Source organism: Atheta coriaria, unplaced genomic scaffold (assembly GCF_025399875.1).
Source record: "Atheta coriaria isolate IRGN ID8LTWV9N9 unplaced genomic scaffold, Caltech_Dcor_3.1 hic_scaffold_1_pilon, whole genome shotgun sequence".
In the NCBI taxonomy this organism is placed as follows: Eukaryota; Metazoa; Arthropoda; class Insecta; order Coleoptera; family Staphylinidae; genus Dalotia; species Dalotia coriaria.
Genome location: NW_027045443.1, coordinates 87,064 through 112,962, shown reverse-complemented (window position 1 = coordinate 112,962; position 25,899 = coordinate 87,064). Strand labels below are relative to the sequence as shown.

At 39.1% G+C, this 25,899-nt stretch overlaps 3 protein-coding genes and 1 long non-coding RNA gene across 4 annotated transcripts; 1 reads left to right on the top strand and 3 right to left on the bottom strand.

The window, feature by feature from the left end:
• Positions 1-110: 110 nt before the first annotated feature.
• On the bottom strand, positions 111-13,879 carry LOC135804332 (uncharacterized). The gene is made up of 3 exons (XR_010551019.1): positions 13,554-13,879; positions 12,746-12,783; positions 111-225 (listed from the first exon to the last, which is right to left on the bottom strand). It is a non-coding gene; the product is annotated as an uncharacterized lncRNA (long non-coding RNA).
• A 1,278-nt stretch (positions 13,880-15,157) lies between these two features.
• On the bottom strand, positions 15,158-20,199 carry LOC135793357 (uncharacterized). The gene is given in 9 exon segments (XM_065304291.1): positions 15,158-15,389; positions 15,449-15,715; positions 15,774-16,421; positions 16,424-16,716; positions 16,792-16,999; positions 18,280-18,438; positions 18,494-18,760; positions 18,817-19,760; positions 19,836-20,199. Coding segments are annotated over 9 exon segments (3,150 nt in total). The 5' UTR covers positions 20,036-20,199; the 3' UTR covers positions 15,158-15,225.
• LOC135804310 (NADH-quinone oxidoreductase subunit B-like) lies at positions 17,227-18,123 on the top strand. Its single transcript, XM_065318145.1, has 2 exons — positions 17,227-17,867; positions 17,924-18,123. Exons 1-2 carry the CDS (start codon positions 17,431-17,433, stop codon positions 18,060-18,062), a joined length of 576 nt encoding a protein of 191 aa, XP_065174217.1. The 5' UTR covers positions 17,227-17,430; the 3' UTR covers positions 18,063-18,123.
• A 145-nt stretch (positions 20,200-20,344) lies between the features above and the next one.
• On the bottom strand, positions 20,345-25,899 carry LOC135804282 (uncharacterized). The gene is made up of 3 exons (XM_065318111.1): positions 25,653-25,899; positions 23,946-24,095; positions 20,345-23,883 (listed from the first exon to the last, which is right to left on the bottom strand). The coding sequence occupies exons 1-3, from the start codon at positions 25,669-25,671 to the stop codon at positions 20,609-20,611; spliced, it is 3,444 nt and encodes a 1,147-aa protein (XP_065174183.1). The 5' UTR covers positions 25,672-25,899; the 3' UTR covers positions 20,345-20,608.

The following is a 25,899-nucleotide window of genomic DNA, read 5'->3' as shown; positions in this document are numbered from 1 at the left end:
AAAGACTTAGTTACACATACTACATACCAGTATTTCACTCGTTGCAACACTCAGGACTATTGTTGAAGATGATAAAATCTGTGAAATAAATGACATTGTTAAGGGAAATGCGGGAAGGGGTGTCAATATTTATTTTATTTTAAATCGGGGGTCGAACGACGAAGCGAATCAAATTCGCATTCTAATTTAGCTCGTGACTCGGGCATCGGAACTCGAAGGCAATTGCTAAAACAGAGAAGAGAACGATATTTAGAACATTGCGTGCAAGTAATGATAAAATAGTGTAAAATATGATATAAATGCGACTCGAAAACTTGTTTATACACAAACAAGTACTGATAAGCAATAGTAGAATTCCGCCTAGGAATCGCATTAAAAAGTCTCAAAACAATCGGCGAAAATATGTACTGTCACATAGCATATCACATAGCTATTAAAACTATATCGCCGCTTGCGACTGATTATGAAAGATTGGAACATTCTCTATCAGATAAAAATATAAAATAATTATATTTGCTACAGTAACAGGTCGAAAAACGCGACTAAAAGTGCTAAAAAGTGACATTTATCAATTTTTGTCCATTTTCTTCAATCGCGAATATCTCGTAAACTAAAAGAGATATTTGAGATCTGATCGCAGCGTCTGAATCTACGGACTAAACTCTATAAGATAGGATAGTTAAAACGGAAATCTAAGAGATGAAATTTTAATTCTTAAGAAAAATTGCCAAGGGGGTGCTTGATATTTTTTTCAACAATATCTTCTAAACTAAAAGAGATAGCAACCAGCGGATTGTAGATTATGAAAGATTGGAAAATTCTCTATTAGATGAGAATTAAAAATAATTAAATCTCTTGGGGTAAAAGGCCCATAAATGTGACTAAAAGTGTTAATAAGTGAAATTTTTCTTGTGCTTTCTCATGCTTTTTATGTAAATAAAATTCGTAATCTTTCCGCGGAAAAACGAAAGTCTAAAACACATGAGGACAGCGCAGGAATTGAAAATGCATTCGTGGCCGACGGTAAACACATCAAGCGGAACAACGAGAATGCACAATGCGGCGCAGACAGACAAGCATTCTCCAACTGAATTCACCGCCGCCGATTTGTGCGCTCACATTCTATTTGTATATTCCGGCAGAGCGCACACGAGCACGAAAATGCATCAAAGATCAAACTGTCGCGGAATATCAACCGAGACCTCGGCACGCGAGATTTCATCCCTACAACACACATTTCATCACAAACATAAATAAGCACCAACAAAACTAGCAATAAAAAAGTAAATTGTTATATTTTCCAAACAGTCAGAATTGTAATTTGACCTGCTCGAGAATTGTAACAAGTGTCAGTCAAGACAAAACAAGCTTTCAATCCTTTCTCCATCCGCTGTCTTCAGAAACTCCAAAACATTTCGCTGCAATGTCTGATATCCTGTCTCAAATGTCATGCTTTATTTGAAAACAATGGATACAATCTGTACAAATGCATTTTCTGTTAACAAGAACCTTTTGCATATTTGATAATAATCAATCACAGGTTAAATGATTGATTTAGGTTGATATTGGACATTCGCGAAGTTTCGCATTGTTCAATTCGCCAATTTACACGCGAAAACGCGGAAAAATCACTCAAATGAATACTTAATAGTCTGAAATCGCAATCATTTGCGTTTCGTTCAACACGGCGCACAATTACAACCCTTTAGCAGTCGACACAACGAAAATTGAGCAAAGCAATCATGACTTAGTTGGAAATTAATTGAAACGAACTTTCTGCTTCCATCAAAGCTTTCACGGCGCAAAATGATTAATTATAAATCTATGCAATTATCCTGAGTTGGATTGCAGGCGAATTCTTCAATAAATAATGGCAAGCAATATTTCTAAATCAAATCAAATTTCGCTTATGTTGTAAAACATAAATCCTAGATGCGTACGGGTTTTTATCGCCTGCTATTAATTTTTTCGCCGCAGCTGTAAAGCGATTAAAGTTACTCCTCGACTACCTGCAGCGTGGATTATTAGAAAACCTGCGAGGCGTTCACGCATTTCGGTAGCGATTAAGCGGCGAGCGGCGACGGATTACCGTGAAGCGAATGTTGTCGGCGCCCGGCGCATCCACCACCACCGCCTCCACCACGTCCGACATTCGTGCGGTGCTTAAAGAAGCGAAGCGAAGCGCGTTGGAAGAAATTTATTAACTTCCGAAGTTATAAATCCTCATAATTATGTGTATTATTAAAAGCCACCCTTCTACCCTACCCTTACGATAACATTAGTAAATGTTAAAAAATTATAGAAAATTTTTCAAAACGTGAATAAAAACGCACTAAAAACGTATTTTAATCAAATTTTATGTGAGGGTATATTTACGACATTGGGTACTAAGATTTATAAATTGATAAACGCACTAAATTGATTACAACGCGCGTATGATTAATTCATAAATGAGAATGGACAATAAAGCCGGACGGATTTATGTACAAATTTATCACCACCATCATGACTGAGGCTGAAATCCATAGCGATAATATTTTTATTAGATTATATTACACACACAATATTTTTTTCGCTAGCTGGTAGGCCGATAGAAGCATTGAAAAAAGCGGAAAATGGAAATGTGCGCGTCATTAAGGACTGGTAAAACAAGCAATGTTATTACGTTTATTACCCAGTCATAAATGCAAATATCATGTGAAAGAAATTCTGTTAGGCTTGACCAAAAATGCAGAACATGTGTATAATAGTTTATTACGCGGTAAAACAGTCATTAATGTCATAGGTATTTCCGAAATGTGATAAAAAAATTCTTTAGATATCAAAATCAAATATTACTTTCATTTCGCGAAAGAATAAAGTAATATCAACTTTGATTTTGGTAATCGAGAAACGAACACTTGGGGATGAAAAAACACAACACAATATCAGCGAATCTATTCTGTTTTCGTGCGTGTTTTTATTTGCTTTTTTCGCGTGCCTAGAGTAAAGTTATACGACTTATGGCCATTATATGATGAAGAGTAGCAGAAGAGCGAAAAACGAATAAAAAAAAGCATCACGCTATACTCGTAGTTTTTCCATGCCAGTCGAGTTTCGTTTTCGTCTTCTTGCTTTTTACAGCGAACTGCTGCTTGCTTGTTTTTGCGTGTTTTTTGTCATGACGGGGTGAAAAGTCTAGCCTAAACGAAAGCTACTCGCAAGAGAGTGAAAACGGCAAAGAAAAGACCGAAACAAAAACCCGAAATTGCGAATCTGGTACGGATGAATGGCGATGAAGCACATGGTGGATGCGCCGGGCAATGTCAATACAAATCCAATTTGAATGATATTTATTGAAATCCCAGCACATTTTTTACGCAAAAACAACTTGTCCTCTAATATATTCACTTTTTAATGACAATTTTATCACGAAATGAATCAAATGATTGCAATACACCTCTTGCATAAATTTCCGCCATTTAATAATCCGCGTATTCTAATTAGAATAACGCGCCACCCCGTAGATTGATTGACGCCGGCATCCGGGGAGTTCCGCCGCCGACAAAATTACCATCTAATCTGGCGCGTCGCGCAACTTCGCCAGGCATGTTCCACGCGTCGGCGGCGGCTCTAGATAAAATACATGCCCGCACCGCCAAAACATCCCCCAAGCAGCAGAGTATTCGAATGCGCGCACAATTCAACTTCAAACGTGCAAGTCTAACAAACTAACCAGTAAGACACATCGCACTTCGTTGGCTCGCGCAGAAGGCTGAATGCAGGAAACGTCGCCTTGCGATTCCAGATTGCTATCTGAAGACAGCGCCGACTGCGGGGGTTTTATTATCTGATTCAACGAGTACGAGTTCGCGTACATCGTGAATTAGTCGAAATTGTAAATTTAAATTTATAAACGCCCGACAGCATAAATCGTTCCTAGAATGACTTCAAACAGCGCAGTGGAACAAAACTATAACACAAATAAGCTGAACTCGCGGTGGGGAAACAAACATGCAAATGTAGCATGATGGACATAAATAGCAATTAAGCACTTATCGTCCACGTTGGCGAGATTGCCAGGTTGCGGGGTGAGTTATGCAATTTCGCTCTCGCTGAAGTTTTTGTTCATTTTGGCTGTGCGAGAGGGTAGAACACGAAAATAAACACTGTTCGGGTTTTATGTCGTGCGTACGATGCATCATTAGTTGCCCGTTTTATTTGACTCGTGAATAATTTAATTGCACATGACGGGGTTTCACTCGTCCATTAAATTTCAGCACTCGCCGGGTATTGTATGTACATAGATCGGACATGCAACACGACATGAAAACGCAATTTTTGCGCCGTTAATAACAAAAACACTACAAACATCGGCGAAATTCAACAAAATATTGACACAGAAAATGACAAATTGTGTCGGACAAATTTTAATATCAATATTTTAACATTTGAAGAGTTATTGTGATGGTAGGCAACCAATTTTACTTCAGCTGAATAAAAATAAACTTTAGTCACGACTTTAGTCACGACCGTGATTAAAGTCCAACTTTTTGTGTATAAAATAGAAAAAGTAAACTTTTAGTCAATATTAAATCAAAATAATTCAAGAGTGAATTATGAGGTGATTTTTTTCATAATCTCAGCATGTGGCTTTAATGCTGTGCACTTACAAAGTTGAATATATTCCAAACGCGTATAAAACACTCGCATGTCAAACTTTTCCCCGAACGTAATGTTTTGCTCCTCGCTGCGCCGTGTTTCCTCGTGTGACACATTGTAAACCCCACGTGCAATGTACACGCCGCGCAAGAAGTATTACCACAACGTTTTTTTTTTTATTTCTGCTTCAAAACAACAAAAAAAACTAAAAAATCCACCATGCGGCACTTTGTTTCTCTTGTACTCTCCGCACGATTCATGAGCGTATCGTTTTGTTTACTTATGAAAATTTATGATTTCCTTCATATTGGCGTATCGGGAATACAAGGAAAACAAGAAAAGCCCGGCTGGAAGTAAAAACACGTGTCAGCGGAGGCTGCGCGCGTATCAAACGAACCTGTGTCAACGTGTTTATGTTTACTTCTGGCTATCTTTTCGTTTCTCCCACACACACAGCTCGTGGATTTTGTTTAACTTGAACTTCTTTTTTTCCGCGTTTTGTTTCGTGTTGGCTTTTTTCGCTTCTATGCAAGTATTTATTTTTAGGTGCGTGCGTAATGTCGAAAGTTTTCACAAACGAGCTTGGAAATGGCGAATTCGCGACATAACAAACGAAAAACGAAACAATACCAAAAACAGAAAAACTTTTCTCGCAACAGCGCAACGTATAAAACTGTGATTAACTCAACTTTACAGTTTTTCATCGTTTATTTTCGGTATTTTTGAAATTTTCCTTAAAAAATTTATCACACCCTTTGCTAGCAGCAGCGTAGAAAAATGTCCGTCATAGAAAAATATAAATCTTGGAATATTAATGAAGAATAACGAATGGTCGGGCAAGACATGGAAGGAAACATTGCCACTGATTAATTATGTTGTTGTGGAGGAACCATGAACATTTTTCCACGCGCGCTCGCGCTACTTTTTCCCGAGTCTAGTGAAGTACGCGGAAAGAAGCACAATGTCGCCCGACGACGCCAAGGTAAAATGATATTAATGATTACAATGTTTACGACGGCGTGAGCACATTTCCTTCGACGTGCTCCAAAACGCTTAAAAAATGGTACGCCACGAACGCATGACGTGTGCACTTTTTCAGTTTAAGAATTCCTTGTTCATCATCAACCTACATGCGCGGGCGGGAGTAATAAACATCGACAAGAACAAATGAATTTTGAAAAATTTATAAAAGAAAAACACAATTTCGGATAATATTCACTCCTGACATCGACACTGTATTTTTTTGCGAGTTGATATACTGCTGGTGATGACAGAGATATCAAAATAACGAAATATGAAGGTGTATTTGGCACCTGCATCCTTGGCGAACCGAATTTAAAAGGATAATCTAAGCTGGCAGGTATTGTGCATGTGCATCATGTTGGATATTTTGCTACCTTGCTCAAAAAACACTTTTTCTTTGGATCTAGATGAAAGCAGGCACCTTTTGAACACGTGTGCTTTATGTTACTCATAGATGCCACAAGAAAATTAACTTTCCGAGTGTTTTCAACACGAAAAAAACCCACATACGAGATAAAAATTAAATATTTCGCAAACACTCGGTGGATGAGAATAGGTAAGTGTGTGGTGTGTGCACTGCAGCAAAGCATAAAATTTTATATGCGCCGCAGGCGAGCACTTTCCAAATTTCAATCGTTCGTGGCCGAAGAAAATGAAGAAAACCATGTCCAAAAGGTTATGACAAAACCGAAAAAATAAAACATATACAACCCATAACACTAGAACCAAATTACAATTGTGTTTGTACCCCTCGAACAATAAAATTTATTTATTTCATCAAAACAAAACATGAAATTTTTACGCCGTATATTGTAAAATCGTATTTCAATTTTATTTAATTTCGCTCGTAATTTATTACGCACTTACAACCCGATGATTTACACTAGTTGATGCAATCGAGTGTTTAAATTTACCTCGCTTATCGCGAATTTATTTTATTTTTTCCCACCGGCGACCTATTTTTACATTTCTATTTCGTTATCATTCCCGCATTCATTCGCATCGCTGATATGAAGTGCAATTACATTAAATTCTATTTTTATGTCACCGAAACGCGACGTGTTTTCCGTTTTCTTGGTGGCGCGCACGGCTCGCACGGTAAATAAACGTGATAAATGTGATGTATGATAGGCGAGCAATGTTCGTACCTTATAAAATATTTGCGCCCAAGTGCCACACACGCAAAGTGTAAAATTGTTGATAAAAATATCAAGCATATGCAGCATGTGTGTGTTAGTTGGAATAATTAACACGGATCTCATTAAGCGCAAGTTTAATTAAAGCGTTCCTATTAAAACTAAAGTTATTGCCATATACGTTTCGGCACTTGTACGTAATAATTAGTACTTTCGCACTATTTTTTAATTAAAACAAATCGAATTTTTTTAGGTGAAAAATTGTGACAAACTTGAAGTAATTAATTTTAGTTCTTAGTCATGTGAAACTGGTATCAACTTTAATAACTTTAATGTGTAACTAGTGAGGGTTGGTTTAATATGCCTGAGTTATTATGCAATTTATTTTCATCTTATCGGAAAGTTAACTGGGAGCAAAAGTAGAAGTACATAATAAGATTTTAATTACACAGAAATAAAGGGTTCATAAAGACTTCTAACTGAATGAAAATATTGTAATTTCATGTTGATACTGTGTAATATTTTCTACACAAATCTAAATATTGTATATTAACTAACAAGTGCGCTAAACTGCACTTTAGCCACGTTTTTCTACTTCTACCTTTAAAGCGCCAGTTTTTCCACGCTTTAAAAACACAAAAAGTGGTTCTTTTAACACGGACAGCCAAAACCGTGACTAAACTACTTTAGTCACGGGCTTTAGTCACAGGGTGACCACTTTTTATACCTCAAAACCATGGACAATGGTTAAAAAATTAAATAATTCCATAAATAAAACCAAAAACTAATTTTCCTTGAATATTCAGAATGCACGATTATTTAAACCATTTACTCACCAAAAACTGCCACATGTATTATTCCCCAACACGAAGCAAATCGGTGGTTTGGGTACAGAGAGCTGTAAGCGGTTTACGCGTCAACTTGATTTGAATTTACCCCTCGCACACACAAAACCCACCCCCACACAGCCGGCGACATAAAGGTGTTTAAGCACGCGCTGCAAGAATGCGCCCGAGCCCATCCATATATGAACATAAACAATATAAACAAGAGCAAACACGCGCCCAAAGCAGACGCGGAATACTAGGGTACGACGAGGAGTAAAACCCTCGCAGATACGCGGGATGCGAAAATATGAGCACACACTCCGAACTTTGCTCGAAACAGCTCGCAGAGTCTATTTTAAACGAAGCTCCAGGCGCAAGGATTCACGAATGGAGATGGCCCAGACGCGATAAAACCGGAAAACCGAAAAGCAGCACAGTGCAAAAAGAAGCTATTTAGTAAATGCTAAAAACCAAACAGAAATAATCAGGATACGTGCCTGTTGCACCCAAATATAAAAAAAATTAATATTTTGAGGTAAAAACCCCCGAAAATATGAAAAAAAGTGATTGTTATCAATGATTTCAACTGCTTGTTAAAACTAATGTAAATATAATGTTAATATTTCCCTATAATCATGCTTAATAGTTGGTTATGTTGTCGGTTCTAGTAGTGGGCAATTAATCACGCCGGAATCATTAACACAGCGTTTATTTATCGCTGGTACGCATAAACGTCGCACGTCGTGCGGTTAGTGCAAACATAACATCGATAACGATTATAAACGCTGTTCAACGTATTTTTAGGTTATGATTATCCAGTTTAATAAACCGCGCCGAAAAAAAAATGTTTGTTTGCGTTAGTGCTTTGTTCTATTTGCTTTATTCGCCGCTTGAAAATAGAACAATCAATCATTCGCACTTGACGAACGTCAATCCTGAAAGCAATGAGGATGACTGATTGAATTTTTAATGCATTCTTGCTTGCTGCCTTAGATTTTGCTTTATAACTAAACAAAATTTCAATTTGTGTTGTGTTGAGATTTATCTGTCACTTGGTACATTTTAATTTGAATTTCAATTTCATCCCTCGTTTGTTCACCTCAGCGCGGCAGCGCAACTTCTTTGTCCCGACTGTTTAATATTCGTTATTAATTAGAAACAGCGCGCGTCCCTTTTGAAAAGTAAAGCCTTGCACATTTGTGTAACGTGCATTTTACCGGCAGGAATTTTCTTCCTTCGAAGGTAGACGCTCATTTCGCAATTCAACCGAGCGCGAAAATTCGGAGGAAAGTATTAACGCGCTGCTCAGCGCTGCTCTGCGCGAAGATGGAAAGTGGGAGTTTTCTATGCGATTAACTTTCTCAACTTTCGGTCTGTATGTATAAATAATAACCGACGCCGATTAAAGCGCACGCAGTGGCTGTAAGCTCGGAATTAAAACGTGCGCGCCGCACGACGAGAACCAACCAGCCAGGATAAGTAAAGTAGTTGATGGTGATGCCGACACGCAACAGAAGGAGGGAATTTAGCTACGCTCACATCTTGTAGCTGTATAGTTACTGTATAGTATAACTCTTAGAAACGCGGCGGCGAGGATGCGACGAAAACGCCGCGGGCTTTCAGCGCCATTCAGGACACTTCCACGACGACATTCACACATGAACCAACGCGCTTTGTTCCTGCGCGTTTTCTAATAGCACTATGTGGTAATACTCACAACTCAATTCCAACTTGCAACTACCGCAGTTACCGTAAACTATCAAAGTGCATACAAGGCTTTTATAAACTTTTTGTAGCAAATAACTTTCAGTTGCGAAATAATATTCGTAGATAGTTATAATATAATTTTTTTGTGAAAAACTGGGTTATAAAAATCAGAATTATAGAATATTTAGAATTGATCAACGCTCCAAGCTCCGCCCCGTGACTAAAAAGCCGTGGATAATGTACTTTAGTCACGGCCGTGTATAAAGTACAATTTTTATGTCTAAAAACCGTAGAAAACAAAGCTTTAAAAGTGGAAGTAGAAAAACAATTTTTTGCACAATTAAAAAACACGAAATCGATTTATCCGGCAGACGGTTTGTAATAGACATGAACAAGTTGCTTTTAAGTATTTCTACTGATACATCCATACTGTTCAGCACTTTCCGTGAAGATGAATTAGTGTACGTGTCGGGGATGGACGGACTCGTTACAATCTGCAATAAAATCCCATCTATCGCATCCATTCCCTCAGTACTTTTTACCAAGTGTATATATCTGTTTTCGTCGTGTTTCTCATCGTAGCGCACACATTATTTATTTTTCTTGCACTACAATCGATAAAAACCACAAATGCAATTTTTATTTTTTTATTCTTTAAAAATTCACTCAAATTTCTTAATTAAATCATTTTCTAAAAATATTTCTTTTTTGACGCGGTGTTTTCTTGGAAATTTTTCTATAAAAATCGACATCCTGTGTGCTTTGTGCAGCTCGCTGATGGTATAACTGACTAGCTGCACTTCACATATTTGTCACATCCTGTCCTCTATTGCCATCATCGGATATTGCAGTAAAAGTTCATTTGATGTCTACCCACACGCTTGTTGATTACTTGTACTCTTTTTTATTCAATCTTTGATGTAGTTAATTAATTTCAGCAAGAATTTTATGGCTTCCACTATTGGTTTTCATCACTTTTATCAAGGGTCAATTAAAATGTGATATTTTAAAGACTATGTAAGTTTTACATTTAAAATATATTCGATCTAGGGCACATAATATCCTCTTGGAAATATGTGCATGTCTACGCATTTGTATAGCCAAGTAATTTTCCCCTCATCGATTTTACTTTATTTTAACGACGTCGCCACGTCGGCACGAACGCGGTGCTTGACTTATACAATGCCGATTGCACTTCAGCGCATTAATGGTGTGGTGGTGTGTCCTGAGTCGAGCTTCGAGCACGTTTATAAGGACGAGGGAGAATAGAAAATGAGCATATGTGAAAGAATGGTCACTTTTAATTGTGCAAAGGTGTATCGTTTAATATTATTGCTTATTAGCGCATAAAATTTTACTGTAAAAAATACTGATAAAGTTTTACCGAAAAATAAATTTTAATTTGCGTATTTCCAGGTTAATTACCGCTTTTAATAGTCGATTACTATGCGGTTTTAATGTGTGATAATTATAGATAATGCTAATAGCATTCTGCGGTTGTTTGTTGATTTTATTTTGTTCGATTCGCATTAGGTTTGTAAATGAAATCCTTTTTGTTTTGTTTTATTATTCAATCGAGATTTGGTCTCATGGGGCGCATCTGTGAAGTTCTCTCGCTGTGTGAATAAATGAATTTTCCTTGTTGAAATCCATTGTATTCCATTGTCCTTTGACATTTGCATTCTTAGCACTGTCATTATCGACAATACCTTTTGACTAAACCATTGATTTCTAATTAGAATTAATTTTGAAGCGTGTTTAATTTGTATTTTATTGCAAGGCGTAAACATATTTACTGCATGTGTTTATTATGTCTCGCGTAACAACTGAAGACGTTTTCATCTATAGCTGACGCAAGGGTTTAAACTTGAGGGCGTACGTGCGAGTGGGAGTATGTAGGTCGTCGAGAATATTGCGCGTCGTATAATGCAGTGCTGTTGAGCTTTTAAAGACGAGTACGAGGACGACAACGAGGCGACGAGGACTATAGGCAGACGAGTGTGGTGTAGAGTTTAAACTTAATAACGAGGAGGATATAAAATAAAACTTGGCTAGTTTGGACTTTTTTCAAATTTTTACTGCGCAATTTAAATAGAAAAATTACGGAAATAATATAATTATTTAATAAAACTTGAGGGGTGGAATATGAACAAGCCATTAAATATTTTATTATAATGAATAAAAGAGGAATAATTATTTTAATATAAAAAATGGTAAATTTTGGAAAACGCGAATAGCCAAGGCCGTGACTAAAGTACTTTAGTCACGGGATTTAGTCACGGGGAGAATAAACGCTAAACGTGATTAAAGTGTCATTTAGCACACTTGATACTTAATATACCATAAAACTTAGGTTTTTAGTACCAAACAGATTATTCATTCACACATTAAACATTGTTTCATCGCTTCATTGTTTGAAGCGCCGAATTTCATTTTCGGCAAATAATTTCGTGCGGAATTAATTCGCGCGCACAGCGTTTAATTAAAAAGTTGATGAATAAAACGAGCGTTAGTAGATGAGAGTGTTACGGAGTCTTAAGAAAAATTGCCAAAGGGGTGCTTATTTTTTCGACGATTTTCAAAAATTCATATCTCTTAAACTAAAGAATAGCTACTAACAATTGTTGATTATGAAAGAAAGATTGGAAGATTCTCTATCAGACAAAAATATAAAATAATTATATTTCCTACAGTAAAAGGTCGAAAAACGCGACTAAAAAGTGCTAAAAGTGACATTTTTGCAATTTTGCCCATTTTTATTCAATCGCGAAATATCTCGTAAACTAAAAAGAGATAATTAAGATCTGATCGCAGCACTGTAATCTACGGACTATTCGTATCAGATAAGATAGTTAAAAAGGGAAATTTGAGAGATGAAAATTTTAAGTCTTAAGAAAAAATTGCCAAGGGGGTGCTTGATACTTTTCGACGATTTTTGATAATTAATATCTCTTAAACTAACAACGACAGCTACCAACAAATTGTTGATTATGAAAGACTAGAAAATTCTCAATCAGGTAGAAATATAAAATAATTATATTTCCTACAGTAAAAGGTCGAAAAACGCGACTAAAAGTGCTAAAAAGTGACATTTTGCAATTTTTGCTCATTTTATTCAATCGCGAATATCTCGTAAACTAAAAGAGACAATTAAGATCTGATCGCAGCGTCTTAATCTACGACCTTATCTCTATAAGATATGATAGTTAAAACGGAAATGTGAGGAAATTTTCGACAGTGAATATCTTCTAAACAAATCCTAACAATTAATTTTCAGATGCATCATCCGGGTACGCGACTCTGATGTATTTGCAACACACGGTGGAACGCGATAAAACAAGACAACGGAAATACAAACTAATGTATGACGCAGAAATTAAAACGAAAAACATAATTGAATTGTAAACATACCAATGCCAAACTCGTGGGACTCCAAGCCACGGCTAATACTGTAAATAAAAAAAAAGAAACGTAAGTAAAACAAAAATATTTCAGACGACTATAATCACACAGTGGAGTGTTTTGTTAAAAGTATCGAGTACTTACACCAGCTCAATTGGTCATCCTAATGATACTATCAAATCAACATGAAGGAGATACACTAAACCGACATTTATAAGAAATAAACGCGCAAAGAGGAAATAACTTTACTTTCGTCACAAATTAAAATTAAATAGTCGATTGATGATTTAATATAATACAAATTTGGAAAGGGGAAGTCCGTACAAACAATACGAGTCGCGTAAAATACGTCTGGATAAACTAGATACCGGCACGCACTGGCTGCAAACTGTGCAAGCAACGACGCGACAGTATGATAAGAAAGCAAGAGATGCGCATAGCCAGTGCGTCGATGGCGCGCGACCTTGTGCGCGAATCGCTTTAGCACGTTACCTGCGATCAAAACAAAACTACGATGCGGCAACGTGCGGCGTGAGGGGATCTCATGCGTTGCATTCTCGCGGCAAATGCGATAAGAAAGTGTAAGTTGTGTTCAAAACAAACACAATTCTCGTGTCGAATGCTCGCGCTTGCTGATATGTATAGACATGTATTGTTTATTTCTATATCTGTCTATTTGATCAAAATGCGAGAACATTTTGTACCAACATTCGTAATAAAAAGTTTAAATTTCAAATTTTCTTTTTTCGTCTGACAATGTGAATCACATTTGATACAATTATGGGGAAACTATAATCATAGGAATAACAATATTTACCAGGTCCGTGTTCTGCGGTTCACAATCAATCACAGGCCGGCGTCCGACGCAACCCAATCACAGTGTATTTAGACTAAACTCGCAAAATTTAGATTTACGAAGATTATACGCGCGATAAATTACTATTATTAAAATGCCAAACACGACTATAAATACTAATTATCACCGGTGGTCAACCAAATATGAAGCAATTATGGACAATAAGCGCGCAAATACTAAACGACATTGCTACAGTCGCAAGCTAAAATTAACTAGCCGATTGATGACCGAATATAATGTGAAGAAGAAGACCGAACAAACAATCCGAGTCGCGAGAAATACGTCTGAATCACTCACAAACCGACACGAAACTGGCCACAATCCGCGGATGCCGTAGCCGAGCAAGCAACGACGCAACTGTTTATGATAAGAAAGCAAGAGGTGCGCAAAGCCGGCGCGTCGACTGCGCGAATTGCGTTTGGCACGTTATCTGCGATCAAAACAAAACTAAGATGCGGCAACGTGCGGCGTGAGGGGATCTCATGCGTTGTATTTCATGCGACGAATGCGATACGAAAGTGTGAGTTATATTCAAAACAAACACAATTCTCGTGCGAAATGCCTACGTTTGCCGATAAGTAAACAATACATGTCTATTTTATGATTTTCAGTTCATGCTAGTGTCATCTATAAATGATATAAGTAGTGGTCTCACAATTTACATTTAGTAATGAAATTAATGTTAAATTAAAATTCGATTTAACTAATTCTAAATTGAACTAAACTAAAATCTAGGTACAGGACAAACACAATCTATGAATAATGAAATTATTTTATTTACCGGTCTATCGAAGCCGGTAAATTGACAGCCTATTTATAGATACTGAAATAAAGGAGAAACAAAACATTAGTTATTTATGTTGAATTGAATCTGAGTTCTGTCGGAATCCAGTTTGTGATTTAAAATTCATGTTATTCGCATAATAATGATAGGAATGACAATATTTACCAGGTAGCATATTAGCTCATGATCATCGGCTGATGATAAAGACACTTTTCACAAGTCAATTAACTATTGGCGTTCATAGAATATCACCGGCCGTCGCCCGACGGCAGCGGAATCACAACAACGTGAATAAATTAAAAACAAAAAGAAGACTACATGCGCGATAATTAGTGGCAATAACAAGTAGCGGGTTAAACACGTCAATTAACACTAATTATTACCGGCGATGAACCAAATATAACGCGATGTACCGAACTAATATGAAAGAATAACACAAGCCGAAAGTGAGGAATGTGTGCTCGTTGTTATCGCACCGATGCAACAAAACAAAATGCACTCGTTGGAATATTTCACGATAAACCTGAACCGTCGCGTCATCTGAGAACTCTTTACGGTACCTCAAGCAGGTACAAAGTGTTTCAAACGGTGTGGCGCGCATGTGAGTCAGTGCAAAATTGTGTATGAGGCAGTGAGTGGTCACGCACTTAGATGGAGTGTCCGTGTGACACACGTACACAAAAGTGTTCATGCAACATCCAATCTAAATGAATAGCAATTTTATACATAAATGCAATAAGTCAAACCTAGATGAGGTGTGATGTTTAAGTTTAAAACAGCGTTTTACAGGTTTGTTTCCATTATTTGATAAATAAACATTATAAAATGTGTAAATTCAATTCAATGGGATTATCTTCTCTTCATCCCAACCCAAAAACCATTATCAGGAGCAATTTTCAAACTTTTGGTAGTCAAAGCAATCGGAACAGAAGTTTTGTCAATTACATACACTTCAAACTTGTGTAAAAATTCAATCAAAATTATCTTTGTTTCCAGGAGAGCAAACCGTGAACCTGGAATTACACTTTCGTCAGATAATGTTTCATAGTGAAAAGTATGAAAAGCATCTTACCTATGCACGCACGTGGCCCAATTCCAAAAGGCATGTAACTATATGGAACAATTTTGTCTTTGTTCTCATCAGAAAATCGTTCTGGGTCGAACCGCTCTGGGTCTGGGAAGTATTTCGGGTCTTTATGGATACCAATCACAGGAATAGCAAGTACGTCGCCAGCTTTTACAACCACAGGAACTTCGTTGGGCTTTGTTGGTGGAATATGATAATCCTTGACGCACAAACGATCCAACGAAGGTGCTGGTGGCCATTTCCTCAAAGATTCTACAAAATTATATATCAATTCAACTTAGCATCAAAAAAAGTTAATTAAATGTTCTACCCGAGATGACCATATCCAAGTATTTCATCTTCATGACAGTGTCATACGTTATTTTTCCATTCGTGCTCTTCATCGCTTCGTCGATTTCCTGGAAGAGTTTATCTTGAACTTCCGGATTTATTGCAAGTTCAGTCAACGTAAAACTCATGCCTGAAGAAGCGGTGTCAAATCCGGCGATATAGAAAATGAAGCATTGGGCGGCAATGTCAACATCCGTTATACCATCCAAGCGTACTTCCGCCTTGCCTAAACTAGATTCTTCAACAACGGAAAATCCTTTATCATTCTCATCTCGTTTGCTATCGTGCTTCAATTTTCCTTTTCGCGCTTCCAACAGTAAATGAATGACATCCGGACGAATGATACTGTTTTTCTCCCTATGCTCAATCGAGTCTTTAATGCAATTTATGAAAAAATCTGAGAACGATTTTGGAAACAATCTCATATTCAGGAGCTTGAAAAGTCCCGGTATAAAGTTTGCCAACATTGCTTTAATTCCTCGAATACCACCGAAATTAAGTGCATCCTTCCCGTTCAGGTAGAAATCATTATCAGGATATCTCAGCGAATCGCATTCCACACCGAATGCACAAGTGGCAATAACGTCGTTTGCGTATCGAGTGAACAAGTCCTTCACTTCAATTTCGTCTGACTTTTGTTTAACTCAAGAAAGTGATTGGTGACGCGGCGGGCGCATGCAGACATTAACTCAAACATTCCCTTCATTTTGCTGGAAGTAAACGTGGGACTTAAAAACGCGCGCATTTCGCGCCATTCATCGCCTTTGAGCACGATAAGATTTTTATAGAAAAGCGTATCGTTAGAGCTAGTAATCGTGCGGTGATCGGTAAAGTGGTCAAAATCCTTGACGCCTATCTGTTTTATCAAATCCAAATCACGTACAAATAGAGTGGGCGTAGCAAGTTGAAAGTTCCCACAATACCTACAATCATGATAACATTTCACTTGTTGTGCAACACAATCGATCAAATTGTAGAAAATATGACAGTATTATTACCTGTCGTTAGGGAATTTCTTGTAAACATCACCTTGGTAATGAAAGAAACTTTGTTGACGACTCATAATGGGATAGAAGTTTCCGAAAAAGGGCAACGGTGGATCGAATGGCACACCACGCTCCTTCCAATAGGACCTCGGCACCATCACATACTTGTAGAAACAATAAGTAACTACTAATATCCCGAGAAGCCACCACATTTTGTTATTTTAGTGTAAGTTTACAAACAAATCAGGTGTCCATCGACTGTTTTACTGAGTTTGTGAGAGGTTCAAGGCTGAGGTGTTTACTGAACTGTTTATTGACTAGCATGAGAGCGTATTATATACCCACTCGCATAAGCAGATAGAACGTTAAATAAATGGAGGGGACATGATATTGAAAACACTTGATATATTACAGTGCATAAAAGCAGTTTAGGTCATGTCCTTGAATGCCTATCAAGTTATTTTAGGAATTAGTAAAATTATTTCGTAATATTAAGCCATCCCAGCAATGCTTCTGTAACTGTTATCATGTTACCATGAATAATTGTTTGTGTTTTGTTATTTTTATTTTAATGGCATCTAGTTACCCTAGGCAGACAATTGAAACAATAAATTCAATAACATAATAGAAACATCAATTTATCCCGACAAAATGTTGCTATTCCTGAAACGCAGCATCTCCACCTCCATCATCCGGTATCCCGCACGGAAGCAAATCGAAGCATTCAAGCCATACTCACCCTTCCAACTGACAAAGACTCGTACCGAATGGACATTGGCGCGCCTAGATGACCTGATCAATTGGAGCCGTAAGGGCTCACTATGGCCCATGACCTTCGGGCTCGCGTGCTGTGCTATTGAGATGATGCACATCGCAGCACCCAGGTACGATATGGATCGCTACGGTGTGGTTTTCCGCGCCTCGCCTAGACAAACCGATGTTATCATCATTGCGGGAACAGTCACCAACAAGATGGCACCGGCGGTTCGTAAAGTGTATGACCAAATGCCAGAACCCCGATGGATTATTGCGATGGGGTCATGCGCTGTGGGAGGAGGATATTACCACTACTCCTATTCGGTGTTGAGGTGAAACGCGTTTTTTTATTAATATTTACATCATTTTGATCCCTAATGATTTGCAGGGGTGTGGACCGCATTATACCAGTAGACTTTTTTGTGCCGGGATGTCCTCCAACTGCTGAGGCACTAATGTATTGTATTTTACTGCTGCAGAGGAAGGTCAAACGAATGAACCCTATTCAAATGTGGTATCGCAAATAATTCAATATGACCATAAATGATCATAAATGTACAATGAGAAAATATAACTCACTTGCAGTTCTTTTTTTTTTTTTTTGTATTAAAGGTTACAATAAATTAAATGTAATTAACTCCTACTTCACATTAGGACGTCAAGCAGATTCCATGGTCAAATAAGTAAATAAACAAAAATTTATCAGTAATAGTGGAAATACCTAATAACATCAATGGGATTATCTTCTCTTCATCCCAACCCAAAAACCATTATCAGGAGCAATTTTGACAGTTTTGGTGCTCAAAGTAATCGGAACAGAAGTTTTCTCAATCACATACACTTCAAACTTATGCAAAAATTCAACCATAATGATCTTTGCCTCGAGCAAAGCAAACCGTGAACCTGGTAGTACACTTTGTTAGACTGTGTTTCATGGTAAAAAGTAAAAGTATCTTACCTATGCACGAACGTGGCCCAATCCCAAAAGGCATGTAACTAGATGGAACAATTTTGTCTTTGTTCTCATCAGAAAACCTTTCTGGGTCAAACCGCTCTGGGTCTGGGAAATATTCCGGGTCTTTGTGGATACCAATCACAGGAACAGTAAGTATGTCGCCAGCTTTCACAACCACAGGAACTTCGGTGGGCTTTGTTGGTGCAATATGATAATCCTTGACGCACAAACGATCCAAGAAAGGTGCTGGTGGCCATTTTCTCAAAGATTCTGCAAAATAATCAATTAAATTTATTATCAAACAAGTTAAGAATAAAATTTTCTACCCGAGATGACCATATCCAGGTACTTCATCTTCATGACTGCTTCATACGTTATATTTCCTTTCGTGCTCTTCATCACTTCATCGATTTCCTGGAAGAGTTTATCTTGAACTTCCGGATTTATTGCAAGTTCAGTCAACGTAAAAGTCATGGCTGAAGAAGCGGTATCAAATCCGGCGATATAGAAAACGAAGCATTGTGAGGCAATATCAACATCAGATATTCCTTCCAAACGCACTTCAGCTTTGCCTAAATTAGATTCTTCAACAACGGCAAAACCTTTATCATTCTCATCTCGTTTACTATCATGCTTCAATTTTCCCTTTCGCGCTTCCATCAGTAAATGAATAACATCCGGACGAATTACACCGTGTTTCTCCCTATGGGTAATAGCCTCCTTAATACAATTGAAGAAAAAATCTGAGAACGATTCAGGAAATACTCTCAAGTTTAGAAACTTGAAAAGTCCCGGCATAAAATTCGCAAGCATAATTTTTAATCCTCGAATACCACTGAAATTCAGGGCTTCATTTCCGTTCAGGTAGAAATCATTCTCGGGATTTTTCAACGAATCGCATTCCACACCAAATGCACAAGTGGCTATAACGTCATTCGCATATCGGGTGAATAAGTCCTTCACTTCAATTTCATTAGATTTTTCGTTCAACTCAAGAAAATGGGTGGTGACGCGACGGGCGCACGCCGCCATTAAGTCAAACATGCCCTTCATTTTGCTCGAGGTAAACGTGGGACTTAGAAAAGCGCGCATTTCGCGCCATTCTTCGCCTTTGAGCTGGAAGAGATTTTTATAGAAGAGAGCATCGTTGGCGGTGTTCACACTGCGGTGATCCGTAAAGTGGTCGAAATCCTTGACGGCTATCTGTTTTATCAAGTCCAGATCGCGTATAAAAAGGGTGGGGGTAGTAAGTTGAAAATTTCCACAGTATCTACAACCAGAATAATATTTCACTTGTCGTACAACAGAATCGATCAAATTGTAGGAAATATTAAAGTATTGTTACCTATCGTTAGGAAATTGCTTGTAGACATCACCTTGGTAATGAAAGAAACTTTGTTTACGGCTGACAATTGGGTAGAAGTTTCCGAAAATGGGCAATGGTGGATCAAATGGCACGCCCCGCTCCTTCCAATAGGACCTCGGCACCATTACATACTTGTAGAACCAATAAGAAACCACTGCTATCCCGAGCAACCACCACATTTTGTTATTTTTTGTTAAGTTCAATTCACGACGTTCGAGGTTGTGTCACTGAACTATTTGTTGACTAATAATAAGAGCGTATATATACCCACTCGCAATAACCGGATTGAACGTGAATTGTAATGGAGGGGAAACAATATCGGAAACACTTGAAATATTCGTTGGTATAACAACTACCTGGATACCTAGATACCACCTGAGTGTTTACGAAGTGATTTTAATAATTGTGAAATCATTTCATAATGTTATATCACCCCAGCAATCGCCATACCTGTGGTATGGAAGGTGGAAGAGATACTGCCTTGCAGGTCATTAATTATTTTTTGTATTAAATGTTACAACGATATAAATTAATTAACACATAGTTCACATTTGGACGTCAAGCAGATCCGATGATCAAAAAAAAGTAAATAAACAAAAATTCAACATACTAATAATACAGATATGCGTTATCAACAAACAAACAAACAGATAAACAGTTGGCGCAATGTTGAATTCCAAATATCGACGTATCAAAAAAGCCATTATTGTCCTTGGTTCTTTCATTATTTGTCATAATTGTCGCAGATTGGTTTACTTGTGAAATAAGCTCGTCGTTTTCGAAAAGAGCGCGGAAGCTGCATCAGCGCCTTTATCCGCTTCTTTGGCAGCCTGTTCTCTCGCATTGCCCAGGAAATTCTCGGCGCTTTGTTTGGAGTGATCAAAGAACCCGCCAACACTCTTCAGGGTATTACTAACCGCATCTTCAGTGGCTGCCGCTGTGTTTTTAATCTTGTTATCGATGGCTTCACCGACATGCTTCACATTTTCGGCCATGTCATGTTTCTTTTGATCGGCATATTGGGCAGCACTGCTGGCGCCTGCCGCGAGGTTTTCAGCCACAGCCTTTTGGGTGTTCTCTAATGATTTGTTCATTGAATCAGCAGTCGATTTGATGCTATCGGCCATCGCGTCTTTTTTCTCAGACACAGATTGCGCTACATTTGAAGAAGCGGTTTTAAGTCCTTCAAAAGCTGATTTGGATTTGTCTTGGGCGGCTTGACCAGCATCCGATAACGAGCTACCAATGCTACTAGTAGTGTTCTGAATACCCGCGGCCAAATTATTCTTTTTCTCAGTTGCATAATCAGCCAAAGCATCACGGCTTTCCTCCGCAGATTTGGCAATACCTGACATTTTCTCACCAGTGGCTTTACTGATATCTGATAATTTGTTAGATACATTTGCTGTGGCCTGACTTGCAGCTTCACTCAACGACTGTTTCTTTTCATCAGCTGCTTTTGCAAGACCTGAGGCTTTCTCACAAACTGCATCTTTGGCGTTCGCTGCAAACTGACTGGTGTTTGCTGCTGCATTGTGTAAACTTTCATTCGTTGCTTTACCCACATCCGCCATTTTATTACTGACGCCGTCAGCGACATGGTGTAACCCATCAGCTGCTGCCTGACGTTTTTCTTCAGCTGACTTACCAAAATCAGAGAATTTTTCGCCAACAGTATGTGCAGCGCCAGTCGCCGCGTTGCTAACACCTTCCGTTAACTGCTGACGCTTCTCATCTGTAGCTTTGGCTGCATTGGTCAGGTTTTCTCCAATGGTTGCCCCGACATTTTTCGCCCCACTACCCACATAATTCAAACCTGCGGATACGTTATCCTTGGCACTCGTTGCAAACTGACTTATACCTTCAGCAGCGTTTTGACGTTTTGCTTCTACAGCTTTCGCTGCATCGGATAGAATTTCATCGGTAGCAGCAGCGGCACCTCGGATGGTCTCAGCAGTGGCTTCTTTTTTCTCGGAGGCAAATGCGGAGACATTTCCTGCTGCTGTTTTCATTCCTTCGGAGAGGTCTTGACGTTTACCTTCAGCGGCTTTGCCCAGATTGGCAAGACCAGTGGTCAAATCATTTTTCTTATCCGCAGCATACTGAGACACATTTCCTGCAGTGGTTGAGATGCCTTCAGCAATGGCATTCTTTTTCTCTTCTGCTGCCTTGGAAGCCTCGGAAAGCTTATCACTAGTGGCAGAGAATGCACCCTGGATTCCCGCGGCGACAGCTTCCTTCTTTTGATTGGCATTGCTCATAACATTACCAAAACCTTGTTGCAATGATGATTTTGCATCTTCAGCAGCTTTACCTGCACCCGCTACAGCTCCCTGTATACCTGCATTAACATTACCTGCGGCAGTAGAAATTCCTTCTGCAGCAGCATTCTTTTTATCCTCTGCGGCTTTAGTAACATTAGACAACTTGTCACTGGCATTTGTAACCGCTCCATGGAAACCTGATGATATTCCCTCAGCAATGGCATTCTTTTTATCTTCAGCCGCCTTGGCTGCATCAGATAATTTTTCGCCAGTTGCAGAAACAGCTCCTTGAACACCAGCAGCCATACTTTCTCCCTTTTGATTGACACTGTCACGAACATTGGTAAATCCTTGTTGCATCGATGTTTTGGCATTGTCAGCAGTCTTGGCAGCACCTGATATAACCCCTTGAACACCCGCAGCAACAGAGTCTTTCTTATCCTTAGCATAATCTGCTACATTAGAAGCAGCTTGATTGATACTATCAGCAGCAACCTGACGTTTTTCATCAGCCGCCTTTCCGAAATCAGACAATTTATCCCCGGCTGCTGAAAATCCATGTTGAATACCCTCCCCTAAAGCTTGTTTCTTGTCGCTAGCGGCCTTGCCAAACTCAGATAGTTTTTGACCAGTTGCATCAGCTACCCGCTTTGCATCGTCAGTCAAATTATCCTTTTGATGCTCCAGATACTTACCGCTATTCGACATGGACTTCGAAATTCCACTTCCAATATCAGATAATTTATCATTCGCAGAAGTCATAAAGTCCTGACCTTGTCTTTCGGCTGATTTGCGTGTACTGTCGAATGTATCCTGGGCTCCCTTGGCTAGTTCACTCCCTTTTTGACTAATATTCTGAGCAGTTTTATTGAGAGCTTCAGCGGTTTCCTGTCTTTTCTCTTCAACAGACCTACCAAAACTGGAGACGCCATCTTTCACCGATTGCCCGATAACGCCTGCTTTGTTATCAGCGGCGACTTTGGCGTCGTGCATCTGATTACCCAGATTCTTCACACCATCATTAAAACCCTTTTTGCCCTGCTCAAAGGAATCACCGATTTTACCCGCGGTTTCATTTACAGATTGACCGAAAGCAGATGCTTTGTTATCAGCAGCAACTTTGGCGTCGTGCATTTTGTCACCAATTTTACAAGCGGCGTCCTGTGCAGTATCCTTCACTGAATGACCAAAGGCACTCACCTTGCTATCAGCCGTAACCTTCGCATCGTGCATTTGGTTTCCCAGATTCCTCACACCGTCATTGAAACCTTTCTTGCTTTCGTCAATCTTCTCACCGATTTTACCCGCGGTGTTATGTACGGATTGACCAATGGCGGCTGCTTTGTTATCTGCAGCAACCTTAACATCATGCAGTTTATCCTCAGCCGATTTTAATCCCGCCGCGGTCACATTCTTTACGTCACCTGCCGTCTTCTGCACACCTTCAATTGTTTTATTACCCTGATCCAAGGTTTCCTTCCACTTGTTATCCGCGGACTGTGCGACTGCTTTCAATCCGGTAGCGACTTCATCCTTCTTATCAGATACAGAATCCCGTACGTACCAAGCAGTCCTGCTTACCGCATCGCCAGTCTGCTTCATTTTATTGTCGAGAGTGGTTCCTGCTCGGGCGAGACCTTCGGCCGCATTATCAGCGGTTTTATGAAGAGTTTGATCAATTTCCTTGGTGGCTTTCGCTGCATCCCGTTCAGCTTCACGCAGTTCATCCTGGACAGACTTTGCAACATTCTTCGCTTCTTGTGCTACGCAGAATTTTATATTTTATATTAGATTGAATGTAATTATTGTAAGCTAAATAAATTACCTGTGCTCTTTGCAAAGTCATTCGCGGCTGTTGCAGTCGCAGCAACCTGCTCGTCGGCTGCCTGAGCTCGATCATCGATTGTTTCAACGGCGTCATTTCGTTTTCTCGAAAAAGCCGAGCCGATTTTGCAGCCCAGGCTTTTCAAGGAGGCTAAAACAAATCGATGCGGTGAATAATTCGAATAATTCCTCGGATATTAAATGCGCAGTATGAGTGGAAGAAAATTGGGCATTGGATCAAAACAAACGTCGTGTCCCACTTGGAGTAAATCATTTCTACGTCCAAAAATACTCTATCATTAGCATTAGCCGTCCAAAAAGTTCCTTTTCAATTGTCGCGTACTTCGAAGTACCAACTTTTCCGTCTCACGAGCGCATAGAAAAACTAAACCATTCTAGAATCGCGCGGCCGTGCCAAAAATGCTCTCGCCGCTTTATTCATTAATAAACTCTCCATGCCTGCGCCGCACTCCGGCGGTATTTTTAGCCATCGCAATGTTATCACATGAGCGCGATGAGCGATCAACGAGAAGAAACTTTGCCTGTCGATACACCGGCGACGCCATCCACCCATTTGGGGCGCCGATTTTGTTTACGTGCGCGGCGTTAAAAATAAACAATTTCTACGTTATGAGATCATTATGAGGCATGGAAGCATAAAGGAAGGTCATCCGGCGGCGCAGAAACGCACGAACGCCGATGAAATGAATGCGCGATTTGTTGTAATCCGCAACCTTGCGGCCGGATGACATCAGATACACGAACACACGTCGACATGCCAACGGCACATAAAGAAAAGTCGGCGTAGAAAAAAAACCTTCGATGTTGCGACGTAGAGCCGCGCACACGGTCGGAAATAAAAGTGTGAAATGAACTCAGAGAGGTATAAACAAGTGATATAATAACCGAGGCATTTGATAATTGCGCACTGTGCGGCAAACAATAAAAATCATGAGCATGAACTCACCGACCCGGTGACTTCTTAATCAATTGGTTCGTTCAAATTAGGCGGCGAGGTGGCATACATTACTAGCGCGCGCGCGAGTGAATGAGTTCGGAATTTACATAAATTACGATTTAAAATTAGAACATTATGCGAGGAAAACCGAAATAGAAGTGCAACTGGTTGTTGCCTTTGCGCTAGTTTGCGCCGAATTGTGTCGGCGTAGCACATTAGCAGCACTTTACTGCGCCAACAGTAAAAAGTGCAAATACTGCGCAGAAAAAGGAGCAATTTTCAAATTTAGCGAGCGCTAACATGGACGTAAATTTATGCGAAGGTGTTACTCATCATTCGAAACGTGGCCCGAGTCATAAACTATGAAAAAAATAGTTATACTGATGTTTCAAAAAGTGTGACTCATTTCTATTCGGTTTCTAATAAAATTTTGTATTGCAATCGAGAATTTAACACGCTGTAAAGCAAATCAAATGCGCAATAATTTAGAAACAAAGCCGTAATCGTCCGAAATAGCTGCATATTTAAAAAATGCGAGAATTCCTCGATGTATTCCACTCGAGACTTACTCCTTGTGGCACACAAAAATTGGATTATTAAACTTATGCGTGTTCAATTAAAATTAACTAACCAACAACTAATAGGAGCTTAATATTGACTTAAGCATGCTCTGAATTTGTTCGAAACTGTTCGCTCCGCAAAATTGAATGCATGAGTATATAAAATTGCGTGTAGAAAATATGTACCTACCTGTAAAGGCCGAAAACATCTTGTATCTTGTAGATCCTGGAAATTCTTCGTGTCTCAATCGTTGCTAATACCACTGCACTTGGCTGATGTCCACAAGTAACTCGACTTAAAGTCACCGGTGATTCATCAATGCGTTCTACACAGATACGTATTTAATTCGGACGTGCACGTACCTCGCGTGGCGCGCTAAGAAACGGACGAGCGATCTGTGGATCGGCGCGAGCGCGAGTGCCGGCGCGAACTAAAA